This window comes from Rutidosis leptorrhynchoides, chromosome 8 (assembly GCF_046630445.1).
Source record: "Rutidosis leptorrhynchoides isolate AG116_Rl617_1_P2 chromosome 8, CSIRO_AGI_Rlap_v1, whole genome shotgun sequence".
In the NCBI taxonomy this organism is placed as follows: Eukaryota; Viridiplantae; Streptophyta; class Magnoliopsida; order Asterales; family Asteraceae; genus Rutidosis; species Rutidosis leptorrhynchoides.
In genome coordinates, this window is record NC_092340.1 from 242,639,385 (window position 1) to 242,654,508 (window position 15,124).

Here is a 15,124-nt window from a genome sequence, read left to right on the forward strand (position 1 = left end):
GACTGACCACCAGTTTGACTTTCTGATTTTCCCCCAAAAGATCCACTTTTTGAACTTTCTCTTTTCGCTGCCAAAATATCACCTTCAGTAATCTTCGCCATCTCATGAGCCTGTGCCAACGTGGTTGCAAATCTCGCAACTGTTCTATATTCTGGCTTAATCACCCGCATAAAATGTTGAATCTTATCCTTTTCAGTCGGTACCCACTGTTGAACAAACCTTAACTTCGATGTAAAATCTCTGAAAACTTCATCAATCGTCATACTTTCTGTCATCTTCATACTCAGAAACTCAGTTTTCAATCTTTCCATCTCATACTCAGAACAATACTGCTCCCGAACCTTAGCAGCGAACTGTTCCCAAGTTATCTGACTGATCTGTTCTTTGGGTAAATATGCAGTAATAGAATCCCACCACTCCATTGCTTCACCTTTGAGAAGCCTACTAGCAAACAGTACCATAGATTCAGGCTCACAAAAACATGCTTCTAATGCTCGTTCTACTTCTCTTAACCAATTGAGCGTCGCTGTAGGGTTTGTGTGACCACTGTACTCAGGAGGTTTGCAGTCCATAAACTGTTTATAGGTACACTTCCTTCTTGTCTCAGGGACTTGAAATGGGTACATCATTTGATTAGGAAAAGTTTGGTTAAACGGAAATGGCATTTGATAGTTTTGATAGGTATTTTGTGGAAATTGTGACTGAGAACTGCCACTGGCTTGATTATAAAAATTAGGAGGAAAGGTTGTGTTCAACGCAGTGGTATTTGGGTTCCATTGCGCCCGTTCTTGTTCTAATTCCTTAATTTTCTCCTGAGCTTCTAGTAACCGACTTTGAAGTTCTATTACTTCTTGAGAAGTTTCTTCTTCTGAAGACACATGTCCATCTTCGTCAGGGGCTCTAAAAGTACCAGTTCCAGGGACAGTGGGGCCAGTAGCGTTAGCTTCGTTATCTGCCATTACTACACTACCACAACACTCACACCAAAGCTTAGTATAAACTCTGTTAGTACTAACAACTAACACATAACCTGTCCTAATACTCACTTAACCCATCCCCAGCATGTTATGTTTGACATGACTCTTCTAAGTTTGGGAACATGACATGTAGATCACAATGCACATGCTGCCAAACTCAGCTCTGATACCAACTTGTGACACCGCTGATTTTTTTTTTTAAATACGTGGCGGAAGCATTTATATTAATTGAACCATTATAATAATATAAACATATAATATTTACATATCCAAAACATTTGACAGCTAGCATTAAACTAATACATCTGGTGTCACGTGACATTACAACCAAATTTAGTTTTAACAGAAAAGACACATCAGAGTTTCTTCATTGTCAAACACAACATCGCAAGCCCGTCTTCTCCCCAAAAGCATAATCTACAAAAGCTAATAACCTGCAGGGAGGAGATGGAGGGGAATTAGCACGAAGCTAAGTGAGTACGACTAACTACAGGCCATAGCATACATAAGTGTTATACTAATCATGTCACATAGTCTAACACACAAACATCACCCAGTAGTGCAGTCTACAGAGACTCCGGCGATTCGGCCAAACCATTAACCTCCAGTTGATCGGGCTGGGGTTTACCGGAAGTTCCTCCTACATACCGTGCTGCATAAATCATCCACACGCGACGTACGCGTCATTCAAACATATACTACACGGATGCAAATAGGCTACCACATGAGGAACCCAACCCGCAGGTTGATCTCTCCTATCGAATTAGGCTACCACAAGATAGGGACGCACTGGGCTCCAGCAGACAAGCATCAACTAACATACGGTCATCACAAGGTACTAACTAATCACAACAATAAGTATATCTAGCAAGCATGACAATCATAATATAACATGCTACAATATACTATATTCTCAAGTTAGTCCCACTCACCAAATACCAGCAAGCGAGAAGGTATTCAGCTATCTAATCACTGAACCTTCTCTTTCTCCTTTTCTCCTGAGAAAACATATACACAAGTTAGTTTCTGTCCGTTAACACCAAATAACACAATATAAAAATTTTTGTCAGAAAAACTGTTCGCTAAAATTTTTCTCCTTAACACTTGTGCACTTTCAAAATTTACATCAAAATCATCAAAATACAAACGGGCAGCATAACGGCTAAAACTCAACACTTTGGTAAAATATTCTGCCCTGGACACTCAGTCGGTCGACTGACACTGACAGTCGGTCGACTGTCTACACAATCGGTCGACTGACCTTCTCAGTCGGTCGACTCACTTGGTATTACATCAATCAGCCGAATGTAATTATCAGTCGGTCGGTTGTCTTCGTTAATCGGTCGGTTCAACCCTCAGTCGGTCGACTGTCGACCGACAGTCGGCCGACTGTGTTCATCTTCTTCAGAAGCTGAACACAAGTTACGGACTTCAAGCTAAAATCACCAAAACTCGATCTAGAGCTCATTTTCGACACCAAAACTTACCACAACTCAATCACTACATGTTATAGACTATAAACCCACAAAGTTTGGACTATAACAACATCAAATTCATGGGTTTTGACACAAAATCAAGCTTTTGAACAAATACACTTAAAAACACCATTTTAACACCAAATTGATCATGAAAGCTCATGATTCATATCTTAAAAGAATCAGTAGAGTGTAAAGAACGTGATTCCAAGACCAATTCGAGCTCAAGATCAACAATGGAGAATTAGGGTTTTGGTAGTTGGAGAAGATGAAGAACGGGGTGGTTTGGGAAAATTCTGGAAAATGCAAGAAAGGGATAGACACAAGTCTATTATTTGGGATTAAATCCCATACTGTGTGACACACGGGTATTTATCAGTTATCTGATATCTTTCGTACATCATTTGGCAACCCAAACGAAGTCCAAATTAGATAAACAAACCTGTTCTGTGACCCTTGTCACAAACTGGTCCTAACCACATCATTATTTAATAATAAATATTAAATAAAAATAAAAGCATATAATAACACAATACTAACTTAAGGGCAATCTAGTAATCTTACATCTAGGCCCGATTGAGGATGTTACAGTTTGCTTATATGTTATACAAGCTATGTGCATGGAGTCTTGCATGCTTTATTCAAGAAAACTTTGCATTCACAAAATCATCACCATGTATCTTATTTTGACTGCATTGTCAACGAAATTACTATTGTAAACTATTATTTACGGTGATTGTCTATATATAGAAATCATCAGATGTCGAGAACCTTTGATTTAAATATTCATTGATGGTGTGCCTTTTCAAAAGAATGCAATATTTACAAAACGTATCATATAGAGGTCAAATACCTCGCAATGAAATCGATGAATGACGTGTTCGTCCATATGGATTTGGAGCGATCGTCACAGATACCAACTGAAATGTCCCGTTCATATTGATTATAAACGTTCCATATTAATTGATTTTGTTGCGAGGATTTGACCTCTATATGAGACGTTTTACAAAGACTGCATTCATTTTTAAAACAACCATAACCTTTATTTTATCAATAAAGGTTTTAAAAACATTACGTAGATTATCAAATAATGATAATCTAAAATATACTATTTACACACGACCATTATATAATGGTTTACAATAGAAATATATTACATCGACATATGTTTCTTGAATGCAGTTTTTACACAATATCATACAAACATGGACTCCAAATCTTGTCCTTATTTTAGTATGCAACAGCGGAAGCTCTTAGTATTCACCTGAGAATAAACATGCTTTAAACGTCAACAAAAATGTTGGTGAGTTATAGGTTTAACCTATATATATCAAATCGTAACAATAGACCACAAGATTTCATATTTCAATACACATCCCATACATAGAGATAAAAATCATTCATATGGTGAACACCTGGTAACCGACATTAACAAGATGCATATATAAGAATATCCCCATCATTCCGGGACACCCTTCGGATATGATATAAATTTCGAAGTACTAAAGCATCCAGTACTTTGGATGGGATTTGTTAGGCCCAATAGATCTATCTTTAGGATTCGCATCAATTAGGGTGTCTGTTCCCTAATTCTTAGATTACCAGACTTAATAAAAAGGGGCATATTCGATTTCGATAATTCAACCATAGAATGTAGTTTCACGTACTTGTGTCTATTTTGTAAATCATTTATAAAACCTGCATGTATTCTCATCCCAAAAATATTAGATTTTAAAAGTGGGACTATAACTCACTTTCACAGATATTTCCTTCCTCGGAAATAAGACTTGGCCACGGATCGATTCACGAACCTATACAAATATGTACATATATATCAAAGTATGATCAAAATATAATTACAACCATTTTTATTATGTTTTAAAGATTTGAGTGTATTAAGTCAGCTGTCCTCGTTAGTAACCTACAACTAGTTGTCCACAGTTAGATGTACAGAAATAAATCGATATATATTATCTTGAATCAATCCACGACCCAGTGTATACATGTCTCAGGCTAGATCACAACTCAAAGTATATATATTTTTGGAATCAACCTCAACCCTGTATAGCTAACTCCAACATTACTGCATATAGAGTGTCTATGGTTGTTCCAAATAATATATATACATGGGTCGATATGATATGTCAAAACATTTGCATACGTGTCTATGGTATCCCAAGATTACATATTATATTAGAATACATTTATAATACAATATAAGTTAGCTAGGATATGATTTGTATAGATTTGTTAAACATTTCCCGTAGCTAAAAAGATCAAAAATATCCAATCTTGTTTTACCCATAACTTCTTCATTTTAAATCCGTTTTGAGTGAATCAAATTGCTATGGTTTCATATTGAACTCTAATTTAAGAATCTAAACAGAAAAAGTATAGGTTTATAGTCAGAAACTTAAGTTACATGTCAATTACTAAAGAGGTAGTCATTTCCGTCGAAAGAACGACATCTTGATGACCATTTTGAAAAACATACTTTCACTTTGAGTTTAACCAAGATTTTTGGATAAAGTTTCATGTTCATATGAAAAATCATTTTCCCAGAAGAATAACTTTTAAATCAAAGTTTATCATAGTTTTTAATTATCCAAACCAAAACAGCCCCCGGTTTCACTACGACGGCGTATATCCGATTTTATGGTGTTCATCGTGTTTCCAGGTTTTAAATCATTAAGTTAGCATATCATATAGATATAGAACATGTGTTTAGTTGATTTTAAAAGTCAAGTTAGAAGGATTAACTTTTTTTTGCGAACAAGTTTAGAATTAACTAAACTATGTTCTAGTGATTACAAGTTTAAACCTTCGAATAAGATAGCTTTATATGTATGAATCGAATGATGTTATGAACATCATTACTACCTCAAGTTTTTTGGATAAAACTACTGGAAATAAGAAAAATGGATCTAGCTTCAAAGGATCCTTGGATGGCTTGAAAGTTCTTGAAGCAGAATCATGACACGAAAACAGTTCAAGTAAGATTTTCACTCAAAATAAGATTGTTATAGTTGTAGAAATTGAATCAAAGTTTGAATATGAATATTACCTTCAATTAGAAAGATAACCTACTGTAAATAACAAAGGTTCCTTGATCTTAGATGATTACTTGGAATGGATTAGAAAGCTTGGAAGTAGACTTGCAAACTTGGAAGTATTCTTGATTTTTATGAAACTATACTTATGGAATTTATGAAGAACACTTAGAACTTGAAGATGGAACTTGAGAGAGATCAATTATATGAAGAAAATTGAAGAATGAAAGTGTTTGTAGGTGTTTTTGATCGTTGGTATATGGATTAGATATAAAGGATATGTAATTTTGTTTTCATGTAAATTAGTCATGAATGCTTACTAATATTTTTGTAATTTTATGAGATATTTCATGCTAGTTGCCAAATTATGGTTCTCACATGTGTTAGGTGACTCACATGGGCTGCTAAAAGCTGATCATTGGAGTGTATATACCAATAGTACATACATCTAAAAGTTGTGTATTGTACGAGTACAAATACGGGTGCATACGAGTAGAATTGTTGATGAAACTGAACAAGGATGTAATTGTAAGCATTTTTGTTAAGTAGAAGTATTTTGATAAGTATCTTGAATTCTTTCAAAAGTGTATGAATACATATTAAAACACTACATGCATATACATTTTAACTGATTTGTTAAGTCATCGTTAGTCGTTACATGTAAATGTTGTTTTGAAACCTTTAGGTTAACGATCTTGTTAAATGTTGTTAACCCATTGTTTATTATATCAAATGAGATGTTAAATTGTTACATTATCATGATATTATGATATATAATATATCTTAGTATGATATATATACAGTTAAATGTCGTTACAACAATAATCGTTACATATATGTCTCGTTTCGAAATCATTAAGTTAGTAGTCTTATTTTTACATATGTAGTTCATTGTTAATACACTTAATGATATATTTACTTATCATTTAACATAACTAACCAAGTGTATCAATATCTTAATATGATTCATATGTACCTAGTAAGACGTTATTATAACGATAATCGTTATATATATCGTTTTTGAGTTTCTTAATTTAATAGTCTCATTTTTTATGTATATAACTCATTATTAAAATACCTAATGAGATACTTACTTATAATAAAATCATGTTAACTATATATATAACCATATATATGTCATCTTATAGTTTTTACAAGTTTTAACGTTCGTGAATCACCGGTCAACTTGGGTGGTCAATTTTCTATATGAAACCTATTTCAATTAATCAAGTATTAACAAGTTTGATTGCTTAACACGTTGGAAACATTTAGTCATGTAAATATCAATCTCAATTAATATATATAAACATGGAAAAGTTCGGGTCACTACACCAAGAACCTCATGGAAGTTCACTAGAACTTTCCCATGAGTTCTTCCATTGAATGGTATAGAATGTCCATGGAAATATCTAGACACATGAAGCTTCTAGTTCTTAGATCTTAGCCATCCATTGTATTTAATCCTAGCCATCCATTTTGTGATATGATTAGTATAAATAGGGGTGGCCTCATTTGGTACACCACACCTCAAATCTCAAACATTCTCTCTTGTAAAGCATTCTCAAGCAATATAAGTATTTTCTTCAATTCCACTTGTTCTATAATATTTTCTCTTTTGGTTACTTGAATCGTTATAAGGTCCGAGTAACGCTGACTTAGTAGAGACTAAGTGCCGCACGTGAGCTTATCAAGATAAGTTCGTGACATATAAGTGTTGCAAAACCCTAAAGCTGACTATGATATTATACTGACAGCAATTGATAAACGATTTACATAACAGAGGTTGATGTAAGTTAAATGAAAGAATTATTTACCTGTTCTTGTTTGAAGGATATGGACAACGAAAATGATCGGTCACTTGAACTTGTGTGCACGAATGGGGCAAGAAAGGTTGGTGAGAGTTTTATATGACAGGAAGTACAATGACTTAATTACCCCTGAATAAACTGTTAATAGAAAGCTACATAAAATTGTTTATAGGATTATTTTCTGGTTCGATGATTTTATAACTGTATACCAAAATATATTTTTTTGTTAAATACGTGTATAAGAATAGAAAATAATAAATTATGTGTTTGTTATATCATTAAGTTTTTTTGTATCTTTTTTTAAAGTGTTTCTTTAGGTATACTAAAATTTCGTAATTTTTTAGCACTGAAAATACTGTAATTTTAATTTGTTACATAGCAGATTATGAAGCAGTTACATGTAATAAAACACAAAACTACTAAAAACTGCAAAAAAAAAAAAAAAAAACAAATGACAGATCCTACGCTAACGGCTAAACGGTAAAATTTGTGGATGTTAATATGTTCTTGTCTGAGAGTTTCTGTCACACCAATATTGTCATTAGCCCTATCTTCAGTCTGTTGTCATTGGATGATAAATATAAGATACACATGTACTTTGTTAAGGTATGAGGGTAAAACAAATGTGTAGATGTGAGTAAAAACATTTAAATTATAGTTGAAATAATTGCATATGAAACAGAAAAGTAGGATATAAAATAATACATGATGTAACAAAAGTAAACTATGTACTGCTAGAACACAAAATATTGCTAACGACATTCATGTACCTGTGATGAAACATTATATTCTTATGGTGTTGATATGATTTGTTATTGTTTTACATATGTACTCCAAAAAACTTAATAGGAGTTCAGCTATTCTGATATAGTAGAGTAGCAGTTTTAGACATGATATATACACTAAATGTTTGAATATATGATATGCATATCATGTTTATAAGAAATGTATATGTAACTGTTACTTACAATGTTGATGTAAATCAAAAGTCGTACCTTAGTTAACTTCCGTCTTCCTGAAATGAAAAATAAAAAATATGCAATACATATGTTATAATAGTTGCAAGTAAAAATGGTTGTTAAAAAGTAGTATCTAAGATATAAATACGGGTAATCACAAACCAGATAATCTGCTATTCCACGCAAGAAATCTTTATATACAATATTTTTCGTAACGTGTGGTCCGTGATTTTCTTGTTGTTTTATATGTATTTTTAAACCATTTGGACTTGTTGCTCTTAACAAAGCGACATATAGCTGCCCATGACCGAAAACGGGTTAGGAACGTAGACTCCTATTTTATTCAAAGATTGAACTTGACTTTTGTTAATGGTCATAGCGTACAATACTTTCAAAGGAAACTGTTTCCTTTTTAAAATATACGGCAGAATATTATCTTTGTAATTCAGAGTCATTCGTGGTATGAAAACTTTCTCGCCAATCCTTATTCCAGTTATAATTTCTGCTGCCACTAAATTCGGTAACAGTTGCTTTACGATCATTCGTGTCCCATTAAATAGACCGCCTTTAACACTTATGTTTCGCAACAGAATTATGCGGACACCTACCTTTAGATGCAATTCATTTGTTGAATAATTCGGAAAGTTTAGTGTGTTTAAGTATTCAGTTGGGTATAGAAGTTCCGATTCACCTCCATCATTAACGTACGGTGTTGCTATGTCTTCGCTTCTATAACTGGTTAAATCTGTTGTTACCATTGTCAGCCTCATCGTTCTTAGGACACACAATAACTTGTTGTTGCAATTTTGTAGCAGTTGGTCTTTGAAGTGCATCTTCGTCATGAATATAAGAAATAAGTTGAGAAAGACCATTATCTTCATTGCTAATGCAGTACTGCTGGGGGATCTGAAGCCCATGAACAACTTTGAGGATCGTAATCGTCTTGTACCCCGATATTACCATTACCAATATCCAAAATCCATTAGGAAAAATTTTCAATTGAAACTTGCTCTTGATCGGTTAGGTTAGGACGGGATAGCCTCATATTTTCAATCAACCTAAAAACTTTGAATGACGACCATAAGTATGAGTTAACAATTGAGGCATCTAATATCTGAGATCTGGAACCGTTTTTGACTACTGGTAATGTCTGCCGAAAATCGCCTCTTAAGATAATTGATTTGCCACCAAATGGGACATTTTCATTGTTGGATAAGTCCCTCAACGTTCTTTCCAGTGCTTCAAAATAATGTTTATCATTCATCGGTGCTTCGTCCCACATTATAAGATCTGCTTGCTGCAACAGTATTCCGAGATTAGTCTTTTATCGTACATTGCACATAGATTCATCAGTGATTTGAAGAGGTAACTTAAAGCATGAATGTGCAGTTTGATCAGATGGTAGTAGCAAGGATGCATGTTATTCCAGAATATGCGACAGCTAAAACAATTTTACCATCTAAACGTAAAGGTGTTATAACAGCTTTCCAAAAGAACGTCTTCCCAGTACCTCCATGTCCGTACACAAATAGAAGTTCCTGAAGGTTATTGGAAGAAGCAGACAAAATGATATCATATATGCGCTTTTGCTGTGGATTTAGTTTGCTTTCAAGTGCTTGTTTTTCAGCCATTTGTGCGTCACGATCGTAGTTTCTCTCTTCCATTATTAGTCAGTTCTGAAGATCTTGTATTAACTCTTGTGGTACAGCAGGTAATCCGAAATCACATAATGTCCTAGAGAATTCACGAAGCAGTACATCTATTTCATAAAGGACCAGGTACTGCAATTCAGGCTGGTTGACGTGCAAGTTATTAATATTTAACATCCTCGATGCTCTCATAGGGATATCAACTGACATTATCTTCCATTGTTGCTGCCATAACTGCAATGGGTTTCCTACTTCACAATATAATAAGAAGTGGACAATGTACGCAGTTGGGAAGCGGTCACAACGACACTCGCTTCTTCTAATGTTTTACCCCATTCTCTGTCATCACCCAACAGACCCATTGCCTCGCAAGCAAGACGATAAATAGGGTAAACATTACTGTTCACTGTTCGTAAGTCTATAAAAGATGTTGACCCTTTTTCATGACAGAGCAGCATGCACAAGTAGAAAACCTCTCCAGCAGAAGGGTACATATAGGACAACCTTTCGATTGCGAACTTTGTGGTTACTTTCCTCCTTTTTCATAATTTCTTATTCGACTCCCAACTGTAAGACAACAGAAAGTCTAAGTAAGTGAGATTTCTTCCATCAGCACTATTCCTATTATATGACATCCATTCAGTCAAAGTCGTTTTCTTCCCTGCTGGATTATTGATAACTGACTATAAGCTCTGATTATCTCTAAAAGTCTTGGTCTGCATGTGTTCCAGATGCACTGCAAGTATCTGCACCAGTGGCTCACGATGATGAATAGGAAAATTAAATATACGCCAGCAAGCTTCATGTGCACATATGAACCGTGCGTCGACAAAATTTTGTATCTCATTGATGTTATTTTCTTCAACGTTTGTAGAGGAACTTTCAATTATAGGCCTTGAAACCTTTGCGGCAACACGATCAGTCCCTTTAGATATATATTTAAATAGATATTTAATTAACATCGACCCAAAACCCTAAGCCCTAAACCCTAAACTCTAAATCGGGCTAAATTTTACTTCACAAAACATGAAAAAAACCGTTAACATTCTTCACGATCAATATTATCTTGAATGTTATTTTTGTCGATCTTTGTCGATCGTTTTCCCGCATAAATAATAACATTCATCACGAAGTGTCTTTTCTAAATGTTCATATTTTCGTGTGATCTTGATGCCTGAAAAAAAAATTCAAAAAAAAACAAAAAATTTTTTGCTTTCCCCGCTTTCCCCGATTGGTTACTTCCCCATTAATCATGCCCTTATATAGTGGTAAGATCAAGGGGTAAGTAACCAATCGGGGGGAAGCGGGGGGAAGCAAATTTTTTTTTTCGTTTTTTGAAAAAACTTTGTTCCCGAACATTATAGATTGAAAATATGAACATTTAATAAAGACACTTTGTGATAAATGTTTTTATTTTGGAAGAAAAACGCTCGAAGAAGTAATATATAACAATTATCGTGTTTTTCAAACGTATGTTGAGGTTTTAGATATTAGGGTTTAGATATTAGGGTTTATAGGGTTTAGATAGTAGGGTTTAGAAATTTAGAGTTTAGAATTTAGATTTAGGATTTAGATTGAGTTTTTAACACGAACGGTTTGGAGTTTAGGGTTTAGAGTTTGGTGTTTTGGGTTTAGGGACTAAACCCAAACCACCAAACCCTAAACCCAAAACTCTAAATCGGGCTAAATTTTACTTCACAAAACATGAAGAAAAAAAAACGTTAACATTCTTCACGATCAATATTATCTTGAATGTTATTTTTTTCGATCGTTTTTCCGTCTAAATAATAACATTCATCACGAAGTGTCTTTTTTAAATGTTCATATTTTCGTGTGATCTTGATGTCTGAAAAAAAATTTCAAAAAAACGAATTTTTTTTTTGCTTCCCCCTATTGATTACTTCCCCATTGATTATATATATATATATATATATATATATATATATATATATATATATATATATATATATATATATATATAGGGGCATGATCAATGGGGAAGTAACCAATCGGGGGGAAGCGGGGGGAAGAATTATTTTTTCTTCGTTTTTTTGGAATTTTTTTCCCGGCATCAAGATCACACGAAAATATGAACATTTAGAAAAGACACTTCGTGATGAATGTTATTATTTAGGCGGGAAAACGATCGATAAAAATAACATTCAAGATAATATTTTTCGTGAAGAATATGAACGCTTTTTTTCTCATGTTTTGTGAAGTAAAATTTAGCCCGATTTAGAGTTTAGGGTTTAGGGTTTGGTGTTTTGGGTTTATTCCATAAACCCAAAACACCAAACCCTAAACCCTAAACCCTAAACCTTAAACTCTAAAGCGTTCGTGTTAAAAACTCAATCTAAATCCTAAATCTAAACCCTAAACCCTAAATTTCTAAACCCTAATATCTAAACCCTAAAAACCCTAATATCTAAACCCTAATAGCTAAAACCTCAGATAATTGTTATATATTACTTCTTCGAGCGTTTTCCCGCCAAAATAAAAACATTTATCACAAAGTGTCTTTATTAAATGTTCATATTTTCATCTCATCTATAATGTTCGTGAACAAAGTTTTTTCAAAAAACGAAAAGAAAAAAAAAAGTTTTTGCTTCCCCCGATTGGTTACTTTCCTCTTGATACTACCACTATATATATATATATATATATATATATATATATATATATATATATATATATATATATATATATATATATATATATATATATATATATATATATATATAATCAAGAGGGAAGTAACCAATCGGGGGGAAGCGGGGGGAAGCACATTTTTTTTTTCCTTCGTTTTTTGAAAAAACTTTGTTCACGAACATTATAGATGAGATGAAAATATGAACATTTAGTAGAGACACTTTGTGATAAATGTTTTTATTTTGGCGGAAAAACACTCGAAGAAGTAATATATAACAATTATCGTGTTTTTCGAGCGTATTTTGAGGTTTTAGCTATTGGGGTTTAGATATTAGGGTTTATATGGTTTAGATATTAGGGTTTAGAAATTTAGGGTTTAGGGTTTAGATTTAGGGTTTAGATTTAGGATTTAGATTTAGTTTCTAACACGAACGGTTTAGAGTTTAGGGTTTAGGGTTTAGGGTTTGGTGTTTTGGGTTTATGGAATAATCCCCAAACACCAAACCCTAAACCCTAAACCGTTAACCCTAAACTCTAAATCGGGCTAAATTTTACTTCACAAAACATGGAAAAAAAACCTTCATATTCTTCACGAACAATATTATCTTGAATGTTATTTTTGTCGATCGTTTTCCCGCCTAAATAATAACATTCATCACGAAGTGTCTCTTCTAAATGTTCATATTTTCGTGTGATCTTGATGCCGGAAAAAAAATTTTCAAAAAAACGAAAAAAAAAAAAAATTTCGCTTCCCCCCGCTTCCCCCCGATTGGTTACTTCCCCATTGATCCTGCCCCTATATATATATATATATATATATATATATATATATATATATATATATATATATATATATATATATATATATATATATATATATATATATATATATATATATATATATATATATATATATATATATATATTCCTTGCAACACAAATTTTCAATTATCTCCATTTAACAAGAAGAGATAAAAGATATGGACTTCGATGAATTGTACAAGCTTATTTTGATGGGTGATCCTTGTGTCGGTAAAACCAATCTTCTTTCACGATTTTCCCAAAACAAATTCATCCACGAACATAAAAGTACCATTGGTGTTGAATTTGCAACACGTGACGTTGATATCGATAACAAGATTATCAGGCTCCAAATCTGGGAAACGGGAGGTTATGAGAGGTATATATATTTCAATTCGTATTAATTAATCATTGAAATTGAAAAGTTTGTAGCAATTAATTTTCACCACCTTAATTCAACAATGTGATCTTTTTATGTCATATATATCAATAACATATACAGGTATCGTGCTATTCCTAGTTCTATGTATCGAAATGCGATAGGTGCTTTTATTGTTTATGACATTACAAGTATTCGTACATTTGAAAATGCTATTGAAAAATGGATCAAGGAGCTTCGAGATTACACCAAGGATCGGGACGTTGTTATCATGCTCGTGGGGAATAAAACTGATCTATCTCAACAACGATGACCTAGACAAAGATCAATACGGTGATGATGGATTGGACTGAGTTACGGTTGTGAAAGTTTAGATATTTTGTACACATTTTCATTTATACCATTTTGGACATTATCGTTTTATTTGTTTTGAAATACATCATGATTTGGTAGTATATATGTAGATGTTGTTTCTATATGTTGTCGAGTTTTTTGTTGTTGAAAAAGCAGGTTTGAAACATGTTTCGTTAGCGCAAACTGCAAAGTATTCTTAGAAAATTCCGGGCGGGTAGCAGGAAATACAGCAGGTTGTTGTCACTTTCTGTAATATTTACTTTTTAGCAGCAACATGTCACCACGAAAACATCAAACTGGAAAATACAAAAAGGTAATTCGATCCCATACTCTGATGTACGCAATCTAACATGATTACTTCCTGGCTGTTTTCATCCCTCCCTGTCTACCACTAAATATTCGTCCCAGACGGGATTCGAACCTGAGACCTCTTGCAAGGAACTCAGGTCCTCAATCATACGGAAAATAAAATACAAATAATAAAGATTTTTGTTACAAAATATTATTTTGGTTCAAGAATAGAGGTGGAGCAACATAGAGCCAATGGTTGCCCGTACTATCAATCAATTTAGTCGACAAAGTATTTATTTATTAAAAAAAAAAAAAAAAACAGAGCTGGTTTCATAAGCTTAAAAACTGGTCAAGCACACTAGTACTGAATTCACGATGACCCATTATTTCATTTGGCATACAAAACCAACCCAAATGAACTCATTCATAGGTCAACATTGCCACACATAACTACCTAAGCATGGGTACATTTGAATTTTGTAATGCAAGTTCAGAAGATACCCAGTACTATAACTGTGACAGTTCAGATACGCAATTAACTGAGTATTTTTTTTCCAATTAGAATTACGTTTTGTCCAGTAATATAATCAACTAAACGATATCAAAACATAATCCGAAATTAGCCAACCTAAATGAGTAACTGCTATTCGGTATTACATATGATATGCAAAAATGACTTACTGTTAACACTTCACCTCCATCTTTGTTGCTTTATTCTTTATTTATTAAATC

At 33.4% G+C, this 15,124-nt stretch overlaps 1 protein-coding gene across 1 annotated transcript; it reads left to right on the top strand.

The window, feature by feature from the left end:
* Window positions 1–13,547: 13,547 nt before the first annotated feature.
* Window positions 13,548–14,060, top strand: LOC139864060 (ras-related protein Rab11B-like). The gene is made up of 2 exons (XM_071852646.1): window positions 13,548–13,747; window positions 13,871–14,060. The coding sequence occupies exons 1-2, from the start codon at window positions 13,548–13,550 to the stop codon at window positions 14,058–14,060; spliced, it is 390 nt and encodes a 129-aa protein (XP_071708747.1).
* The last annotated feature ends 1,064 nt before the right edge of the window (window positions 14,061–15,124 follow it).